The sequence below is a fragment of the Ipomoea triloba genome, chromosome 3 (assembly GCF_003576645.1).
Source record: "Ipomoea triloba cultivar NCNSP0323 chromosome 3, ASM357664v1".
NCBI classification, from domain to species: Eukaryota; Viridiplantae; Streptophyta; class Magnoliopsida; order Solanales; family Convolvulaceae; genus Ipomoea; species Ipomoea triloba.
In genome coordinates this window covers 4748121-4769641 of record NC_044918.1, presented here as the reverse complement: position 1 = coordinate 4769641, position 21521 = coordinate 4748121, and the positions used below count along the sequence as shown (strand labels likewise).

Below are 21521 nucleotides of genomic sequence, written 5' to 3'. Positions count from 1 at the left end.
ATAAATTCCTAAATACATTAAACGTTATTTACCCTTAATGGCACAACAGTTTGTTGATTTCGATTAAAAGTTGTCGCTCAAATAGCCGAAAGGACTAAAAGTGGAAAAAAAAATCAAAGTCAAGGACTAAAAGTGGCAAAAAAGTTAAAGTCAAGCACTATGTCAGGAATGAAAGTCGTGTACCTAAATTGACGAAGGCACTAAAGTCATAGGACCAAAAGTAGAAAAAACTCTAGATGTGTATTATTATGTATTTATATTGTTATATTGTTGATTACGATTATTTGATTTGTTTTCCATTATAAATTGTAATGGCTGGCTTGCTTTGGTCGAATTAATAATGACCAATTTTTTATTTAAATTTTCAAATTACTTGTAGGTGTTCACAATTTTAGAACGCTATGTTCACAATTGTAGAACTCTATATTCACAGTTTTAGATTTTAATATATAAAATTACATTACTCAATATTCACAATTTTGTTATATAGATTAAAAAATTATCTTATACTGTAAAATATAGAGTTCTGTAATTGCGAATATAGAGTTCAAAAAGTATGAATATAAAATTTAAATTGTGAACATAAAATTCTACAATTATGAACATAAAATTTTAAAATTGTGAATATGAATTTGATTCACCTTGCAATGGCCAATGTGGACCCAGGTTCACGCCATAACAAGGTATTCTCAATCTACTAAATGGCGGGCCTATGAGTCCAAAACTTTTGGAAATACTTTATAATTTACCATTTTCTTTTTAGTTTTGCCTATATCATTTTCAATCTTTATGATTTTTTTTTTCTTTCTATGAGTTGTGTTGAACATTTATTTAATTATTATTTTTTTCAATTACCTAAAAAAAATTTATGGTATTAGTGTATATACAATTTTTAATTCAAATCTTGTGATGGTTAAAAACAAAATTAATATTTTACTCTTTTATTTCTTTCTTCTTTTTTTTTTTTTTTTGCTCTTTTATTTCTTTGAGTTCTTGCAAAAATGAAATAATTTATGTACGTAATTATAGATAATTATTTAATAATATAAATTAGTGAATGTTGTATATGATTGATGACGCATTCAAGTACCAAATGTACAATATGAATATTTTATTCAATTGTACGTGAAACTATGATAGTTTTTAAAAAAAAAATTGTTTTGTTCATGTAATTTTATAATTTTTTAATTATTAAATATTTATTTAATTGCTCAACACGTTTTATTTCACCAGTACTCTATATAAATAAATAAATAGAATTAATTCCAGCAGAGGTCACTTGTATAAATAAATATATAAAATTTTGGATAGAGGTAGGTTAGGAGATTCGCCTAACTTAGTTTGAATGGCAAAACTTATTATTATTGTTGTTATTATTATTAAAAGGACATAAATAGGACAACAATAAATTATTAATAAGAATTTTTTATTATTATTTATTTATTTTCTATTGAGAAATTCAAAAAAAAAAAAAATAACAACTACAATCTAAATCTTCAAGACAAAGTGCAATCAACGTCAAACAAGATAAGTTCTTCAAATCTTCTAAAGGTTGCTCGGACACTTTAGTCTCATTATTGTAACATTGCCTCATTCAATCCCATTCTTTTAATTCAGGTACACTTTTTATTTGTTTATCACAATTAGTGATCCATTTAAAATTTTATCATTTAACAATTAATAGAGTCCCAATAACCGCATCCAAATTGATCGGAGTCGAATAGTTGACTTGATAAACACAAGTTCTAATTTCGAATCCCTATAAAACTGTCTAAATAAAATAACATGTTAACCATGAATAAATGTTGCAATGACAAAATAACCGAATACAAGGATGATTTGATCACACAACGTACAACATAATAATATAGTTTACATAGCACCATTCAATCAGCATTTTATTTCCAAAGCTGAAGATACAATCACAGAACAGATGTGCAGAAGCAAACAAGGAAGCTGAGATTTGCAGGAAATTAAACACAAATGAAGAAGAAATCAGTAATGCTGGCATGCATGGCGTGAATTGCCTACGAGCTAGAAAACGCTGAAGGTGGTTGTAGCCCGAGGAGGAGCTGTCGTGTAACAAGTGAGCTGTGAAATGTATGTGGAATAGCGTTTATCCATTGACTTGATCGCTGGTTGGTTCAAGTACGCGTACCTGCTCTTTGTCCACCTGCAACAACTCGAGTGAGGGTGCTCGTGATGGGGCGTTACCCCAAAAGGCAAAAAAAAAAAAAAGGTTCAGATATTCTTGCAACTTACCAGTCCTTGATCCCCACTCTGATCTCCTGCTCGGTTTTATCTGGCTTGATGATGATCTTGGCATTCTCGTCACTGCCACCCTCCTGCAACGATTCTTCAAATGCCTTGTACTCATCCTCCTTGATTATTCCGACAGACAACACAAGTTGTTTGTCAGAAGTTATAAGTAATCATTGATTCTTACTTTTGTTTTTAAACCTTAAACTCATCAAGCATATTATACAAGACAAGAAATGAAAGCGTCTTCTTAGGAGGAAAAAAAAAAAAAAAGGTTCTTTTTTTTAATCTTTTTCTTTGGACATTTCATGGAAGGGAGGAGCCAATCTTTTGCATATACTTTGTAATTCTGTCAATTTAAAAGGTTATTTACATTATCCTTCCTTCACAGCACTTAACAACAAATAATATAACAGCAAGTAAGAGACAGAATGGGAATCTAATGATCTAAGAAAGAATCCTATGTTTAAGAAAACACGCTTCGTTGATCCTATAGGAAGTCAACTATGTTTCTTTGATAATCTTCAATTCCCTCCCAACCCTAATGTAGACAAGCATAATAGAAATATACCCACATCCAAGATGAATCAAACCGATATATGAAACCTTACCGAGAGATTCTGTGCTCTGATTCGAGCTGCAGCCTTGATAGCTGCAAGGAAGTGACTTTCTTCGGCCATGCGCTTCTGCCTCCAAAACTTTGCAATCTCTTGGTTTGTCACGCTCGATGGAGTCTTTGGCTTAACCGCTGCTTTTGTTGTAATCAGAAACCTGGGCAATGGTGGTGGAACTGGAGGGCTCGTGTTCTTTAACTTTTTCCCATCGACCTTGCCTTCTGCTGCCATTCGCTTCATTTTATAAGAACACTATCCTCAAAATATGCAACTGCAAGAACAGAACAAATTTCCACCTTTTTCACTTAATGATTATTATGCATAAGCACTTCAACAGTCAAAATCAAAGCATAGAGATAAGCATCCCAATCAGAGTCATGGAGCTCGGGGTCCAACCAAGCTTTTGAGGACCACAAGACTTCCATTGAACTCTCATGAAGGATAAAGAACTATTCCTGTTTCACGAGGATAAGACAATTCATGGACAAAATAGTTAATTGACTATTAGGCTTACCAGCAAAAAGGAATGCAAACCTGACTTGTGGATAGCAGCACCAGACTTTCAATAAAGATTTTAGAAAGTGAAGAAAACAGTGGATATTGATAAAAAGAAGAAGCCTGAGGGGAATTCTGATTGGAAGATGGAATGAGAATTAATTTTTTGGCAATAATCAAGATCCAGTGGGGAATAGGGAATCCATAAGAAACTTGTATTGCAATTGCAGACACTACTTATAATATTTTAGTTGCATGACTTGGCAATGATGAATAAATTGCAATAGATAAATGCAAGTTTGAGTTTATTAAGAAGTGTGCATTATTTGATGTGAGACATTTGAACTACTTGCTCAATTAAATAATCAAAGGCTCACAGCAACCATAAATTTGTCTTTTTTGCACTGGCATTGCTCTCCTGGCACAGTAATGCAGCTTAATTAACATAAAAGCTATCATCATTCTTGCCTCACAAGCTGATATGCAGCCGCCATCACAATCACAACCATAAGTCTGTCGTTTCTAATATTATCCACTCCAAGGAGTTGTTCTAGCTCCTTTTCTTGTAAGATGAACAATGACAGATAGGGCTGCTATTTTTCCTTTTTCCTTTTCTTCAAAAGACAAAAGAAAGTGACAAATGTGAGAGATGAGTGGAGAAGTCATCTGTTATAACACAACTGATACGTAATTTTCTCAACGGTCAATTAGGACAGTCATCCTTTTTAAGCATTAACCCCCTCTAAATTGGAGCTACTCAAGGCCAGGATCATTTGACAAGTGACTTGTATAAGCCAAACTCCTTATTGTCCATCTACACAAAGAAGAACAAGTCAAGAAAAGAATACATATGAAACTCCTACAGATCAAGACCATTAGGCCTCCCCCATTAGTTTGTTTTAGCACAAATTTTAACACTAAAAAACCTACTTCATGTTATTTTACACAAATGGGGGTGTTGGTTTTTGGAGATACAGGTTGAAAAGTGACCAACCAGCGGGTGCGTGTAACACGTTTCAGAGTGGCCGCCAGTTATACACTATCTTTTATGTTGCTATACTACTGTACTATTTACGATTCGAGATTCAAAAGATTGACAAAATCAAACCAATGCCACCAAATTTCTTTCATTTTTCTTATCCCATTAGGCTTACACCATTGCAGTTGGTGTACCCTATTAAGTACATCATTTGTTGTTTTTTTATTGAAAGCAAGTACATCATTTGTGAAACCACTGGGATACAATGACAAGCAAAAATTTTCCTAGTAGCCACAAAAGAATTTGTTTTTCTTTCTTTCTTTTTCTTCACCTATGATGTATGATCATACTCTGTGCTTCAATAGTCCAACATAGAATTAAGAAAAATTGCCAAGTATCTTGTAGTATGATGGAGGAAGGTTTCAGGTTGAACAATAATCAAGAAAAAAAAGTTGTTTAAGAACTCAATATTCCTTAAACGAATCAAATATATGGTTTCTTTATAAGGATGATACATAAAGCAGCTAAAAGATGGCAAAAATTGATTTGAAAAAACAAAACACTTTACAAGCTACAGATAAATAAAAGAAAAAGTTGAGCTGCAACACAAGAATTTGTACAAAATAATTGCAAAATACTCCACAAACAAGAAAAAGTTTCAAGTCTCAGAAGTGATTCTCAAAGCCTTGTTCTTGAACCTATACCTCGGAGCCCTGGGAATGACCTGGCTAGGCCCGAAGTGAAACTGGCCCGGACTGTCAGTCATGGGCGGGCCGTCGTCGTAGACATATCCGACGAGCTTCCCGCAGTTGACGCACTTGATCTTGGTCCGCTTCCTCTGGATCCCCCAGTAGTTGATGGTCTCGAAGAAGGGGATGATCTTATCCTCCTTTTCGAAGCGGAATTTGGAGGAATCGAGGGCGGAGAATGAGAGGGTGCCTTTGTTGCCGGCCTCGAAGTAGAAATCGGGAGGGTAGAGGTGAATGGTGTGGAGGTTTAGGTTTGTTTCGCACTCTTTGCAGTTGTAGATGGATGCCATGATGGTTGCGGAGGGAGGGAGCGGCGGTGTTAGGGTTTTATGCAGCGGAGATTTCGATCTCCGGGCAAGCAAGACGTCAACGCCGTGTTTTCCAGAGGCGTTGAAAATTCTTCGGAATCCAGAAGGGCGGCGACACGCAAGCTCACCGAGTCAATTTTTTTTTTTTTAAATCTCAATATACAAAATTACATTAGTCAATATCCACAATTTTTGAACTCTATATTCACAATTTTGTTATATAGATTCAAAAATTGTGTTACAATATTGTGAACATATAATTTTAAAATTGTGAACATAGAGTTCTGTAATTGTGAATATATAATTCAAAAATTATGAACACAAAATTTAAAAATTGTGAACGTAGAGTTCTAAAATTATGAACATAAAATACTAAAATTTTAATTCATAAACTTGAGTCCATCGTATAAGATTAGCCCGACCAATTGACCAATTGATATTCTAGTAGTGTAGTAATTATGTCTCCCCAAAACGTGCTCAAGCCCAAACGAAGCTTCTCCTTAAGGCTTAAACCCTCCAAAAGCCACTATTCTAATATCCCTTTCTTTTTCTTCTCCCATCTCAAGACTATCTTTCACAACTAAAAACACGAAACTCTATTAGAATATGTCCCTTTCTTCACTTATCTTTTTTTTTTTTAAAACTAAACCAACTTCATTTAATTCAAATCCGGAGAACGTTACAAATAAAGTCTGGAGGGTACAAACACCACTCCTTACAATCAGTCAAAGAAACAGACTCCCGGGCAAGTGAGTGGGCAGTCTGGTTCGCAGATCGTCTAACAAATTTTAAGGATATATGATCAAAACTCATCATCATCTCCTTAATGTCATGAACAAGAAGATTAAAAGAGGATGTTCCTTTGTTCATATTGATAGCTTGCACTAGTTGTTGGCAGTCAGATTCTACTTCAATAAAATCATATCTTCTACTCTTTAACCAACTCAAAGCCTCTCTTACTGCCATGGCTTCAGCTTCCTTTGGCTTGAAAATTCCTTTCCACGGCATTATCCTTGCTTCTAAGAAATCTCCATATGCATCTCTGAGAATAAAACCAAAACCCATTTTTCCTTCAGCTTCTTTTACAGTGGCATCCACATTCAACTTTATCCACCCATGTTGGGGTTTCTTCCATTTCTCCAATCTTTGTTCTTGAATTCTGAATCCCTGTGATGGTTCTTGTGCTCTCTGCCAGTCTGTTATGTAGCTCATAGCAGTTTGGATAATAGTTGCTGGAGGAATAATAATATTGTTCCACACCTTCTGGTTCCTGGCATACCACAATTTCCAGCAGACTACAAGGAGGATGCGTTGCTTTTCTTTATTTAAGACTGTAAATACTCTTTGAATCCACTCCTCAAAGGAAAGGCAGCCTGCTGATATGTAGGAGCTTCCGAGTCTATTCCAGCATTCCTTAGCATTTTCACATTCCACTAGAATATGGAGAATAGATTCATCACTTTTTGAGCACACTTGGCACACACTTGAGCAATCAATTTTCTTAGCAATCAAGCGATCTGCTGTGGGGAGACACTTTGTGCATGCTTGCCAGAAAAAGTTTTTAATTTTTGTTGGCAACCATAAATTCCACATTGATGTCCATAATTCCCTTGTGTTGCTATCAAGCTCTCCAGCTAATGCCCTGTAACAGCTCTTCACGGTAAAGACACCATTCTCCTCCTTCGGCCAAATCAGTTCATCTTCATTATTCGCCTTTGCCGTAGGGATGCTCAAGATTAATTTAGAATCTCTGTCATTGAATATGTTTGTGATTGTTTCGCTATCCCAGCCTTCACCTTGTCCTATAAAAAGGGATGCCACCTTTGCATGCTCAAGATAGGGGTAAGGGAAGGATGTAACTTTCATATTATTATGGTCCGGCAACCAGTCGTCATACCAAATTCTGATTTTTTCTCCATTTCCCACCCTCCATCTAGAATGTCGTCTTATGACCTCTTGGGTCTCAAGCAGGCTGGACCAAATGAAAGAGGGATTGCTGCATTTTCTGGCTTCAAGGAATGATGAGTTTGGAAAATATCTAGCTTTGTAGAACCTTGCAATCAAGGAGTCTGGGTTCTGCAGGATGCGCCATGACTGTTTGCATAACATGGCCATATTAAAATTTCTCAGGTTACGGAACCCCATTCCACCCCATTTCTTTGGCTTACACAATCCATTCCAGGCTCTCCAGTTAATACCTTTTCGGTCATCACAGCCCCCTTTCCACCAGTAAGTATTCATCGCCCTTTCCATCTCCTTCACAAGTTCTTTGGGTAATAGGAAAACACTAATAGCATAAGATGGGATTGCTTGAATCACAGTTTTTAATAGGACCTCTCGTCCAGCTTTTGAAAGAAATTTATGGTTCCAGCTTCTGATTCTCGCCACAATCTTATTCTTTAGGTACCTTAGAATCTCGCTTTTGTTTCTTCCAATAATTGCTGGTAATCCCAAATAATTTCCTTCATTACCATCTCTGGTCACCGCAAAAATGCTTTTTACCCTGTCCTTCATATCATTGGGAACGTTCTTGCTGAAGTTGATAGCTGATTTGTCAAAATTTATTAATTGCCCTGAAGCTGTCGCATAAGTTTCAAGAACTCCTTTCAAGTATTGGCTTTCTGCAATATCAGCCTTGAAGAACATCAAGCAGTCATCGGCAAACATTAAGTGAGAAATTCTAGGCCCTCCTCTAGAAATAGTTAATCCCATTAGCTTTCCTTTGTTTTCTTGATCTTTAAGGAGAATACTCAATCCCTCAGCTACAAGGATAAAAAGGTAAGGCGATAAAGGGTCCCCTTGTCTTAATCCTCTCTCGGGAATCACTGGCCCAATTTCCGTTCCCTCATTCAAAATTGAGTATTTTACAGTAGAAACACATGCTAAGATAAGCTTCACCCAATGTTCACTAAATCCCATTCTAAGCATAATAATCCTCAACAAACCCCATTCTACCCTATCATATGCCTTACTCATGTCTAGTTTTAGAGCTGCATATCCCGTCTTCCCCTGGTTTTTCCTTTTAATGAAATGCTGGACTTCAAAAGCCATCATGACATTATCTGTTATAGCCCTCCCAGGAACGAATTCGCAGAAATGATTGTTGACAGGAGAGGTTTTAATCTATTAGCTAACGCCTTGGCAAGTATTTTGTATGCTACATTGCAAAGTGCAATAGGCCTTAGATCCCCCATACTCTCTGGTTTTGTTTTTTTAGGGATTAAGGTAATCAAGGTGTTATTTAAATCCGTAGGCATAATCCCTNAATCCGAGACCAAGACACGATCAAGTTTTTCTTGAATCCAGTTCTCCGTGCCTCTTGACTTCTCCCAGGTAAATTGATGCCCCTCAAAAGGAAAATCTCTTAACCCACTGTGTTCAATTGCTTCTTTAAATCCTTGAATCAACCATTGCGGGTGTGTATGTCGCCCAATCTTTTCTTCCTGCGATAGAAGATCGTTGAAATCTCCCATAAGAGCCCATGGTAATTGACTAAGAGTAGATAGATGTTTTAGCAATTGCCAAGATTCTCTTCTTTTGTGTCTTTCAGGGAAACCATAGAACCCAGTGAAGCGCCAGGTTTGGGTTCCTTCTTCAAGACACACTTCTGCGTCAATGTACTGTGAGGAGTAACTTTTGACCTCCACTTTAATTCCTTTTTTCCATAAGACTGCTAGGCCACCACTTCTGCCTGACCTATTCACTGTGAACAAACCATAAAAGCCCAAAGCACTTTTTATTATTTCTAGCTTATTTTGATTGGCCAACGTTTCCACAAGAAAAATTAAACTTGGCTTCTTAGTGCGGACTATGTCTGTCAGAACTCGAACTGTCGTTGGATTGCCAAGCCCGCGACAGGTCAGAACTCGAACTGTCGTTGGATTGCCAAGCCCGCGACAGTTCCAGGAGAGGAGACTCATTTGTCTAGGCGGGCTTGCATCGCAAGACCCGCCTCTACCAAGTTTTTTTGGTTCATTGGCATCGCAAGACCCGCCTCTACCAAGTTTTTTTGGTTCATTGGCTCAACTGCTTCCATGGGCGTAATCACTCCGAAGAATTCTTTGGGCTCATTCCATGTGTCTTCCCGAACTCTGGCCCTTTTAGCCTTGCCGGATATGCTGCTATTCATTTGACCCAGATGAAATGGGCCGAAGTTGTTCGTGTTCATCCCAGGGAGTGCCACCTCTTTCCCTTTCCAACTAGATGGCGCACTATCTGAGTTATTGCCTGCCTGATCCTTCATTTGTGTGTCTATATTTTGTTTGTCATTTTCCATTTGATCCTCTTTATTTATTGGGCAAGGGGGAGCAGAATATTTGGGATTCTGTGTGGGTGCACTCTGAACTCCCCCAGATTCCGCGTGCTTTTCCTTTTCCGTCTGCTTAGCAGCTTTCCCGGATGCCCTCCACAACTTTCTGTCGGCTGTGGATTCCGGAGCTAGCCACTTCTCTCCGGTCGTGGGAATATTTCGTCGGTTTCCTGCACGTAGTGCCGGGCCAAAGGGTCGCTCCCGCTGTTGAATTTCTCCCTCCAGCATCTTCACACACAATTTCTCACCATGGCCGATCAACCCGCAAAGGAAACAAAAGGTGGGCAATCGTTCATACCGGAATTCTATTGAAAACCATTCTCCGTCGTTCTTCTTCATCCTCATTCCTTTTCTCAAAGGTTTAGCAACATTTAGGGCTACCCGAATTCTGTAGTAAACTCGTAGTGAACCATTGAAATTTTTTTCATCAGTTTTAATGAACTCTCCCAGGAATTTTCCGACCGCGTGCAATACCTCTTCACTTATCTTATGCACCGAAGTCTGAAACACATCTTATAGTGTCATATTTGATGCTAATTGAGGTAGAGGTTGAGAAAAAACATGTCTTCTTTTTTACTGTTTTTTTTTTTGGGGTTATAATAGTAATACAATATATCATATTTGACATAATTGGTAAAAATAAAATATATACATGGTTATAGTGTCACATCAAATACGTTTTTAAATATTCAGTTAATATTGATAGAAAATTTCATGATTCTAATAAATAAATAAATATATATATATATATATTATAAAAAAAAAGTTGAATAGACATAAATACAAATTTTCTGTCATGATCAACACACTGAGAATATAATTTATAGTAACCCTTAAAAGCAATATAGTTGACTTAATGACATATGCGGTCCTCCGAATTTGATAGTTTCATCGCGTTTAATCCTTAACTTTCAAATTGATCATTAATGGTCCTCCGAGTTTTAAATTTCTACCGGCAGTAGTCTTTTTGTTACTCTCTGTCGTCTGTGCCGTGAAATTAAGGGCAAAATAATCCTTTTAGTACACACCAGGTCAAATGTGTAGCTTTCCCTCGAGAGAAGAAGTCCTAATTATGTATTTTTTTTCTTCTCCACTAATTTCCAATTTTTCAAACAACCCTAAAGCGCAATACCCAATTACATAATTATGGCTTATTCTACATGAAGGAAAACTACACATTTGGTCTGGTGTGGACCAAAAGAACTATTTTGCCCTTAATTTTCATAGCACATACGACATAGAGTAACAAAATGACTACATTCGGTAAAAAATTTGAAACTCGACAGACCATGAATGGTCAATTTAAAAGTTAATGACTAAACGTGTTAAGACCTCACATTACATTAACTCCAATACAATCACTATGATTTTGTTTAGCATTTAATGGTTAGCATATTGTGTAAACCAATCTTGTTTGATCAACATCCCAAGCACGAAGCTTCTTTTCAAACCCATTATTATAATCACTTCAAGTATCCCTTTTCTTGTCTTCTCCCTTTTCGATCATGACGTCCTCTAACTTTTACAACGAAGATCAATCTTAAACTAGAACATATCCCTTTCTTCCCCAATCTTATTTCTAGAATTTAGCTTTTACAGCTAATAACGGACTGTTACACAACTCGAATATCCATCCCTCAAAGATCAACTGTTCGGTTTTGTTTCTTTTTTATGGTATAAATGTCGCTGTTACGGTTTGAATGTAAGCATAGCATTCTCGAATAAACAATCGAAAATGACTGATTATCCTACGGACTTTATGTACTTACATGGAGATTTGCAGCTCCACATTATTCAGGCGAGTAATTTGCCGAATATGGACTTGACCTCATTCCGTCTCCGCCGCTGGTTCGCCTGTGATGTCTGCCGGAAAAATGACTCCGCCGGCGGTGGCGGCGGCGGAGACGGCGCGGTGAGTAACCGGAACAAGAAAATTCACCACCGCGGAGTCATAATCGGCGACGCTTACGTCACCGTTTTGGCGCTTCAGACCACGCTTGCCCGCACCCGGGTGATTCCCAACTCGCCGAATCCGATGTGGGACGAGCATTTCCACATCCCGCTGGCTCACCGCGTGGCGTATTTGGAGTTTCGGGTTAAGGATACTGACGTGTTCGGAGCTCAGATTATGGGGAGTGTGAAAATTGCGGCGAAGGACATCGCCGCCGGTGGAACAATTTCCAATTGGTATGATGTGTTTGATCCCTCCGGGAAGCCTCCCAAACCCGGAGCAGCTCTTCGCCTTGAAATGAAGTTCATTCCTTTTGAATCCAATATCCTATACAAGCATGGCATTGCAGGTAGGAATGTAGGATAGCAATATTTATACCAAGAATTCGGGTTCACTTTATAAAATGAATCAATTACAATTTATATATTGAATATTCATAATTTACATTATCAATGCTCATAATTGGGAACATTTAATATGTAAATTGTAAACATTTAGCATGTTAATTATATATTTTGTATAGGGTCCACGTTACAAGGTAAACCCAAATCTACAGAATAATTTGCTGGTAGAATGTCAATCAGGCGTTGGTCAATTTTAGATTAACTCTTCTACCAAAAGATTGAATCCCCAAACCCAAGGGCTCCCCACGCTCCGACCCGACAAAGCATTTGAGAGGATGTAAATTATGATAATTCAACTGAACCACAGATGCTAGACCTTTGCTCACTGTTCACTGAGATTAACTCTATTGGACCCTTGCTTGTCAATTTTTTTTAAAGGAAAAATATAATTTTAGTTCCTTAATTGTTTATTGTAAAGTGATTTTAGTCTCTAACTTTTTACCGTTACAAATTACAATATATATATATATATATATATATATATATATATATATATATATATATATATCTTTAACTCTTAACAAAAATCGATTTTAATCAATAGACCAAGAAACTATTAAACTCTATTAAAATTTTTACTTGCATACTCCCTCCGTCCCATTTTATGTGTCGGGTTCTGTTAACGAGACTTGACTAGAGTTATTTTTAATCTAACTTTTCATAATATTAAGTAATATTAGTATACAAAATTTATATATTTAGAAACTACACTAAAAGTACTATTAAACACAAAAAATCAAATTTAAAAATAAGTAAAAAATACTACCGAAAATAAATAAACAGAAAGAGTTGATTTGACCAATGAATAGTAAGTATGACAGATAAAATGAGACAGAAAGAGTATTATTTTAGTACTAGTTAATCTTGCTTTTTCTTGATTTATAATCTTGTTAGACCAACCATCTATTTCATTTTCTTACTAAGATTGACATACTTAATTGCAGGTGATCCTCAATTCTTAGGCGTGAGGCGTACCTATTTCCCATTGAGAAAAGGGTGCTCGGTGAAGCTGTATCAGGACGCTCATGTTAAGGACAGTAATCTGAAACTGCCGGAGGTTGAACTAGACGTAGACGGAGGGATAACGTACGAGCGAGGTACTTGTTGGGAGGACATATGCCATGCAATCTCGGAGGCTCATCATTTGGTATACATTGTCGGCTGGTCTGTTCGCCACAGTACTAAACTGGTAAGAGAGACTAGAAGGGCGTTGCCGCCTGGTGGGAGCTTGACTCTTGGGGAATTGCTCAAGTACAAATCCGAGGAAGGTGTTCGGGTTCTGTTATTAGTTTGGGATGACAGGTTTTCAAAGGATGCTTTTTTGGTATGTGCTAAAAACCTATGTTTATGTTGTTCTGTGTGATGGTGATAATCCATGCTTATATTGCTAGCACGGAAAACTTAATTGGTTGGATTGTAGATTGTGGGCAAGAAAATAGTATCGAACGTTTAGCAACCACATTGAGGGGATTACACTCACACCCAATGTGGCCTACTCCTTATGGGTACTAGGCACTGATCCTCCTATTAATTAGAATCACCAAAATTTACCTATCAATTATCCTGTCGAGCCATGTTCATATTGGCATATTGCCCGCATGGCAGTTGAGTTGGTTCTTAATGGTGATGATCCATGTTTATTTGCTCGCACTAGCAGCTCAGTTGGTTGGATTGTAAATTGTGGGCAAGGAAATAGTATCGAACGCTTAGCAACGGTAGTGTGGAGATTACACTCACACCCAGTATGGTGCGCTCCTTATGGGCACTATGCACTAGTCCTCCCATGAGTTGGAGTCTCCAAAATTTACCTATCCACTATCCTGTAGAGCCATGTTTATATTTACATATTGCCCCCAGGACAGTTTGGTTCCTGTGTTTGGTAGACTGTGAGCAAAGACACAGGTCCAGCCCTAAAGCTGTTGTGTGGGAGATACACCTAATATGGTGGGGTTCTTGTGGTGCCCCAGTCCTCTCATCCCACTGAATTGGTCGCTAATTTTATCCCTCCACTATCTTGTGGGGCTTTGAGACCAGAGAATTTTACCTTTTTGTTAACAAGTTTTATAGTATTATATTGGTGAAATTTAATTTTAAGTTTCAATTTTTGTTTGTAATAATGAATGAAGATGGCAATGAATGCAGCCAGGAGTAATGGGAACCCATGATGAGGAGACCAAGAAGTTTTTCAAACACTCATCTGTGATTTGCATTCTGTCGCCCCGGCGTGCCAGCACTAAGCTTAGTTTCATTAAGCAGTTTGTAAGTTCTCTTGCAGTGTTACCAGCTTAATGTTGCATGTTAATATATTATGTTAGAATCAACAAGAATTTTCCAATGTGGAAAAAATTCTTGAGAATTGAGATTGTTTAAAAAAGATATTGCTGTTTTTTGTTTGATGAAAACAGTCTTTACTTCAGTGGGATGGAGAGATAATATTCGATGAAATGCAAATATAAAGAAAAATTGTTGAGGATATATACCATCTTCTTGGAATTATGTTCTTGTTTTGAGATTGACTTGTACTGGCACAGTGGCTCTCGAGCTCTGAATTTTGTTTTTGGATTGTTTCGGTTCTGAGAAATGTGTTTGTGATTTCTGCATTTGGGTATTGGTTCCAGACGGTGGGGAACATGTTCACACACCACCAGAAGTGTGTGCTTGTGGATACACAGGGCGAAAATGGTAATCGAAGAATTACAGCTTTCTTGGGTGGTCTTGATCTCTGTGATGGTCGTTATGATACACCTGAACACCGTCTATTTCATGATCTTGATACTGTTTTTAAGGGCGATTTTCATCAGCCTTCACTTCCAGTGAGTTTTTTTTCTCTTTACCTTATTGTGTTTGTATATTCTTAGGATGTGTTTAGTTGTTCAGAGCAATTGAAGTATCAGCCATTTGTTCAAATGAATCTTTCTGCATTTGTTTCTTCATCGATATTTTTCCCCTTTCTCTATGTTGCTGATATTAGGCAGGGACGAAAGCTCCAAGGCAGCCGTGGCATGACTTACACTGCAGAATTGATGGGCCTGCTGCATATGATGTGCTTATAAACTTTGCGCAACGATGGAGGAGAGCAACGAGGTGGAGAGAATTCGCTTTTGGGAAAAAGCGTAGGTCTAAATGGCACGACGATGCAATGATAAAAGTCGAACGAATATCGTGGATACTCAGCCCTGCCTTTTCTATTGGAAAGGAAACCACCTCCATTCCAGGGGATGACCCCAACCTCTATGTAAACGAGGCGGATAGCTCAAGAAATTGGCATGTTCAGGTTGGATATTTCTCGTGATAGTGTGCATTTTCCTGGTGGGAACCTTAGAAATCCTTCGTTTTATTTTTTTTGCAGATTTTTCGTTCCATTGATTCAGGTTCTGTGAAGGGCTTTCCCAAATTAATTGACACTGTTGAGAAACAGGTGATGTATAAAATCACCTTCATTCTTTATATCTAAATCTCTTTCGAGTTATAAGCATGCTAACCTAGAACAGATTTGTGGGCACATAACATATTATCTTGCATCTTTGGCTCGAAATACTGCAGAACCTTATCTGTGGAAAGAATCTGGTGGTAGACAAAAGCATTCAGACAGCGTATATCCAGGCGATAAGATCAGCTAAGAACTTCATATATATTGAAAACCAGTATTTTCTCGGGTCATCATATGGTTGGCCATCGTACAAAGACGCAGGTCCTTTCTACATAACCTTGTTACCATGTACACAAATTTTTTACTTGGTTTTATCTGTCATTATTGTCAATGGTGAAGATATCGATCTGTTCCTGGAAATTTTACTGGCTCGTTATTTTCTTCATTCTTGACACTCTAGGAGCTGATCATCTGATTCCAATGGAATTGGCACTGAAAATTGCGAGTAAAATCAGAGCCAAAGAAAGGTTCGCTGTGTATGTTGTTGTGCCAATGTGGCCCGAGGGAGACCCCAAGTCAGCTCCTATGCAAGAAATCCTCTTTTGGCAGGTAATTTGCAGACTGCTTTTTTTTTTTTTGAGCAAATAGGGAAACCTGCTGCTATTACCCGAGGCCCGAGGGTGTCCACTGGGTTACCAAGTCAACAGTTTGACCAACTTGGCTGGGATTGTCCCCTCTGCAAACCACTTGATTTCTACGATGGAGGGTTACTTGTTTTTGGATTGGAAATGTGGATCGCTCCTTGATTTTGTTTGCTTTTCGACAGAGCCAAACAATGCAGATGATGTTTGAAATCATTTCACAAGAGATTAAAGATGTTCTTGTGCATCCTTCACACTATCTAAATTTCTATTGCCTTGGCCAACGCGAAGATGTTCCGAGTTCACTGAGCCAGTCTGATGCAGACAAGGTAATTTCTAATTCCCAAATGAAATTTCTTGACTTGAATAATAGAGTTGCAATGCCTAAGTTGTGTGTCTACTTCAGGTTTCGGATTCGCTCAGGTTTCAGCGTTTCATGATATATGTGCACTCCAAAGGAATGATAGTAGACGACGAGTATGTCATAGTGGGATCTGCCAACATCAACCAACGATCTATGGCTGGCTCGAAAGACACCGAGATAGCTATGGGCGCCTATCAGCCCTATCATACCTGGGCAGAGCAGCAGCATTCCCCTCGCGGACAGGTTCAAATCTTGTAATTTTACCACAAAAATAACTTCACCATCCCAATAGTGATAGATGTTGTTGGGCGGAGACCAGTGAAGGGTCAAGTCCAGCACTCTGCCTCTCGAAAATGTGGCAGTATAGGAAAATTAGGGGATTGTTGGGCAGAGGCCCTGAAAGGCCAAGTCCAACACCCTAGCTCTCGAAAATGTGGCGTAGTTAAGGCTGACAGGTGTCGGGGGAATTATTAGGCGAAGGCCGGTGAAGGGCTGCCATAATCTAAAGTTTTTTTTAAAAACTCAAAATAGCGACAGAACAATTTCCATACGAGTTGAACACAACCGGTTTTAACAGTACAGCTACTCGTATGACAACATTATTCACGTCTTGTCATCAATACCCGCAGATATATGGGTACAGAATGTCGTTGTGGGAAGAACACCTCGGGAAAGTGGAGGAATGTTTCAAAAAGCCCGAGACGCTGGAGTGTGTGACGAGAGTGAATGAAATCGCCCGAGATAACTGGGAAAAATACACGGCCGAGAGTTTCACTGCTCCCTTGCAGGGTCATCTTCTAAGGTATCCTCTGGATGTGAATAGAGATGGGAGAGTAAGTTCACTATCTGGATTTGAGAATTTCCCAGATGTTGGGGGCAAAATAATGGGAGCATACTCTCCTGTTATTCTTGATCTTTTGACAACCTGATATGATATTTTACCTTATCCATTGTGTTTTCCAGTGAATGTCACTGTAAGTTTGATTGAGTGAAGTGTGAATTGTTCACAATCCAGTAAAAAAAAAAGGTTATTTTACATGCCAGAAAGATGTAATCTTTACCTTTAAAATACATTCAAGTTCAAAGAGGAGTGTGGCTCTGGGTTGAGTCCATATTTACCTCTATGTATGTATATGTTGTACATGCAATTTATACTGTCAATGAACAATTAAATTCTTTCTTGTAACATATATGAAATTGCAGTACAGAAATCACCAAATTTGACTGCAAATTAATGCTAATTTCTTATACTCCGTATTTATGCAAGTATTTGTGGGAGATTTATGGAGTAAATGTAATTTAGATTTTCACACATTTCCTTGGTATACATGTACATTGTGGAGTTGGGGATTATTTGGTGTTCTATAACAAGTTACAATTTGTTGGATATGGTTTGGTAACACTAACGTTGTTGAGGTTGTGACGATGTGGCTAGTGGGTAACCACATTGTCCAATCTAAGTTAAATTAAAAACAAAAAATACAAGAAGACAAAAATGTAAGAAAGCAAAAATAAAGATACTTTATTAGTATTTATCTTATAATCTTAACTACTCGAACCCACCACCTCCCGTATAAAGAGAAGGGTTTGATGCCACTGGACTACAAGGTCCTTGGCTTTAGTGTACTAGTTGAAATAACTTAGATCTTATTTTATTGTACTAGTGTGTACTAGGGGGCGTTTGGTTCACGGAATGTTAGATTACCTTAGGCAATGTTAGATTACTGGGAATATTAGATAACTGGGAATGTTAGATTCCTGTGTTTGGTTTAAAATTGAAGTAGGTAAATAAGACAACAGAAATAAAATTAATTAAAATGCTAAAAGCTCAATATTAGGAATAAGATAAGGGAATGTGAGATTACCTAAGAAATCGGGGTGTATCTCACATTCCCTTCCAATAGCTAAAAACTTCATCGGGAGGTTATGTTACATTCCCTGGGAATCTTACATAACTTGAACCAAACATGAGAATCTTATATTACCAAGCAAATATAACTGGTCGAAGCATAAAACCACATACAAATACCCGGAGTATTCCGGGGTTATCGAACCACAGGGAAGTGGGGTATCAAGCACTAGTTACTAATTATATTCGCAAGAAGCTATTCTTACGTTAACAATGGATGATTATCTATGAATATGCAAACAAGATAATTAAAACAAGGCAAACGGGTTTTTGTATTCAAAGAGGTACAAGCGGAATTTTTGGGAGTTGAAGTGTTTAATCACCTAGTGCCAATCTAAAGTGAAATAATTATTTGGGTTAAACAAGTGTGGAGAATTGTCATCTAAAAGGGAAAGGTTACTCTCGTAACTCAAACCCAAAATACGGTAATTGGAATACTCACTCTCGTGAGCTACTCACAATATAANTCAATACCCGCAGATATATGGGTACAGAATGTCGTTGTGGGAAGAACACCTCGGGAAAGTGGAGGAATGTTTCAAAAAGCCCGAGACGCTGGAGTGTGTGACGAGAGTGAATGAAATCGCCCGAGATAACTGGGAAAAATACACGGCCGAGAGTTTCACTGCTCCCTTGCAGGGTCATCTTCTAAGGTATCCTCTGGATGTGAATAGAGATGGGAGAGTAAGTTCACTATCTGGATTTGAGAATTTCCCAGATGTTGGGGGCAAAATAATGGGAGCATACTCTCCTGTTATTCTTGATCTTTTGACAACCTGATATGATATTTTACCTTATCCATTGTGTTTTCCAGTGAATGTCACTGTAAGTTTGATTGAGTGAAGTGTGAATTGTTCACAATCCAGTAAAAAAAAAAGGTTATTTTACATGCCAGAAAGATGTAATCTTTACCTTTAAAATACATTCAAGTTCAAAGAGGAGTGTGGCTCTGGGTTGAGTCCATATTTACCTCTATGTATGTATATGTTGTACATGCAATTTATACTGTCAATGAACAATTAAATTCTTTCTTGTAACATATATGAAATTGCAGTACAGAAATCACCAAATTTGACTGCAAATTAATGCTAATTTCTTATACTCCGTATTTATGCAAGTATTTGTGGGAGATTTATGGAGTAAATGTAATTTAGATTTTCACACATTTCCTTGGTATACATGTACATTGTGGAGTTGGGGATTATTTGGTGTTCTATAACAAGTTACAATTTGTTGGATATGGTTTGGTAACACTAACGTTGTTGAGGTTGTGACGATGTGGCTAGTGGGTAACCACATTGTCCAATCTAAGTTAAATTAAAAACAAAAAATACAAGAAGACAAAAATGTAAGAAAGCAAAAATAAAGATACTTTATTAGTATTTATCTTATAATCTTAACTACTCGAACCCACCACCTCCCGTATAAAGAGAAGGGTTTGATGCCACTGGACTACAAGGTCCTTGGCTTTAGTGTACTAGTTGAAATAACTTAGATCTTATTTTATTGTACTAGTGTGTACTAGGGGGCGTTTGGTTCACGGAATGTTAGATTACCTTAGGCAATGTTAGATTACTGGGAATATTAGATAACTGGGAATGTTAGATTCCTGTGTTTGGTTTAAAATTGAAGTAGGTAAATAAGACAACAGAAATAAAATTAATTAAAATGCTAAAAGCTCAATATTAGGAATAAGATAAGGGAATGTGAGATTACCTAAGAAATCGGGGTGTATCTCACATTCCCTTCCAATAGCTAAAAACTTCATCGGGAGGTTATGTTACATTCCCTGGGAATCTTACATAACTTGAACCAAACATGAGAATCTTATATTACCAAGCAAATATAACTGGTCGAAGCATAAAACCACATACAAATACCCGGAGTATTCCGGGGTTATCGAACCACAGGGAAGTGGGGTATCAAGCACTAGTTACTAATTATATTCGCAAGAAGCTATTCTTACGTTAACAATGGATGATTATCTATGAATATGCAAACAAGATAATTAAAACAAGGCAAACGGGTTTTTGTATTCAAAGAGGTACAAGCGGAATTTTTGGGAGTTGAAGTGTTTAATCACCTAGTGCCAATCTAAAGTGAAATAATTATTTGGGTTAAACAAGTGTGGAGAATTGTCATCTAAAAGGGAAAGGTTACTCTCGTAACTCAAACCCAAAATACGGTAATTGGAATACTCACTCTCGTGAGCTACTCACAATATAANTGGGCTATTCACAATTGGAATACTCACTCTCGTGAGCTATTCACAATAAATCCCTTAACCAAATTGTCCTCTCTCGAGGTGCAATAGTCAAGTGCAATTGCGGGTGCTCTTTGATTCATAGACAAATCTAGCAAAGGTACAAGCAATCATATGCATCTAATTACAAGTATCAACAACATAAATCACAATTGCAACACAAGCAATAAACCCAAATAGATATTTCATTAAAACAAATTAAGAACTAGGCACATAGGTTCATAAACACTTTTATACCCAAAAATCCCAAAAGAGAGTTTTAGCCTAACATGGCTAAAATAGATCCAACAAATATTCAATAAAGTTCAAAATAGAAAAGAGAAAGGAAGATATTCTCCCAAATGATGCCTCCAAGCTCTTTTCTTTGATCTCCTTTTCAAAAGTTGTGATGATTTCTTCTTTGGCTTTTGGAGATGATGAAGCTTCTATTCTTTGTTCTTTTTCCTCTTTTTCTGACAAGGACCAGCAGCCAACAGATAGGGTTTGAAGAGAAAATGATGTTTTTAAAGTGAGTGGAGAAAGAGGGGCAAAAATGACAATTTTTAGAAGCTGAGAATCGCAGATCTGCGACATTCGACGCGTCGAATATTTATAGTGCCGAAATGAGGCCATTCTGCCTCATTTTTTGGAGTTTCGACGCGTCGAATGTTGGATTCGACGCGTCGAAAATATTCCTGGGACGCAGTTCCAGCTTGCAGCCTGATTTTGACCATTTTCCCTTTCGAATCAAGCCTTGATGTCTTCATAAGAGTTGTAGCCCTTGAAGTCTTCTTTCCAATGGTTCAAGAATCACCTCATTTGGATATTCCTACGCTGAGATATGGTCCAATTACCGAGGTGTCGCCATGGTAGCGGGAATTTCAACTCTTTGGCTCGTTTGGATTGGCTTTTGCTCCCAAATGGTTT

At 37.6% G+C, this 21521-nt stretch overlaps 3 protein-coding genes across 4 annotated transcripts; 1 reads left to right on the top strand and 2 right to left on the bottom strand.

The window, feature by feature from the left end:
- Positions 1-1768: 1768 nt before the first annotated feature.
- On the bottom strand, positions 1769-4118 carry LOC116013413. Of its 2 annotated transcripts, none has more exons than XM_031253152.1 (4): positions 3388-4118; positions 2871-3144; positions 2263-2381; positions 1769-2173 (listed from the first exon to the last, which is right to left on the bottom strand). In XM_031253152.1, exons 2-4 carry the CDS (start codon positions 3111-3113, stop codon positions 2035-2037), a joined length of 501 nt encoding a protein of 166 aa, XP_031109012.1. In that variant the 5' UTR covers positions 3114-3144; positions 3388-4118; the 3' UTR covers positions 1769-2034. The 2 variants fall into 2 exon arrangements, with proteins under 2 accessions (XP_031109012.1, XP_031109013.1); XM_031253153.1 differs by having other exon boundaries at positions 3837-4118.
- Positions 4119-4789: 671 nt separating this feature from the next.
- LOC116013415 lies at positions 4790-5521 on the bottom strand. Its single transcript, XM_031253154.1, has one exon. The coding sequence runs from the start codon at positions 5384-5386 to the stop codon at positions 5006-5008; it is 381 nt and encodes a 126-aa protein (XP_031109014.1). The 5' UTR covers positions 5387-5521; the 3' UTR covers positions 4790-5005.
- A 5922-nt stretch (positions 5522-11443) lies between these two features.
- LOC116012018 (phospholipase D delta-like) lies at positions 11444-17633 on the top strand. The gene is made up of 11 exons (XM_031251480.1): positions 11444-12013; positions 13013-13392; positions 14211-14327; positions 14687-14881; positions 15040-15342; positions 15418-15486; positions 15612-15759; positions 15899-16047; positions 16265-16408; positions 16486-16686; positions 17073-17633. The coding sequence occupies exons 1-11, from the start codon at positions 11449-11451 to the stop codon at positions 17370-17372; spliced, it is 2571 nt and encodes an 856-aa protein (XP_031107340.1). The 5' UTR covers positions 11444-11448; the 3' UTR covers positions 17373-17633.
- Positions 17634-21521: the final 3888 nt, after the last annotated feature.

What these genes read in the sequence shown, in the direction of transcription:
- LOC116013413 (XM_031253152.1), bottom strand. Translation starts at nt 3,113, where the DNA reads ATGAAGCGAATGGCAGCAGAAGGCAAGGTCGATGGGAAAAAGTTAAAG. An exon ending in TCAGAGCACAGAATCTCTCG is followed by an intron (nt 2,382 to 2,870) that starts GTAAGGTTTCAT and finishes GGAATAATCAAG; the next exon opens with GAGGATGAGTACAAGGCATT. An exon ending in AGAGTGGGGATCAAGGACTG is followed by an intron (nt 2,174 to 2,262) that starts GTAAGTTGCAAG and finishes GAGTTGTTGCAG; the next exon opens with GTGGACAAAGAGCAGGTACG.
- LOC116012018 (XM_031251480.1), top strand. Translation starts at nt 11,449, where the DNA reads ATGACTGATTATCCTACGGACTTTATGTACTTACATGGAGATTTGCAG. An exon ending in CAAGAAATTGGCATGTTCAG is followed by an intron (nt 15,343 to 15,417) that starts GTTGGATATTTC and finishes TTTTTTTTGCAG; the next exon opens with ATTTTTCGTTCCATTGATTC. An exon ending in AGCATTCCCCTCGCGGACAG is followed by an intron (nt 16,687 to 17,072) that starts GTTCAAATCTTG and finishes CAATACCCGCAG; the next exon opens with ATATATGGGTACAGAATGTC.
- LOC116013415 (XM_031253154.1), bottom strand. Translation starts at nt 5,386, where the DNA reads ATGGCATCCATCTACAACTGCAAAGAGTGCGAAACAAACCTAAACCTC.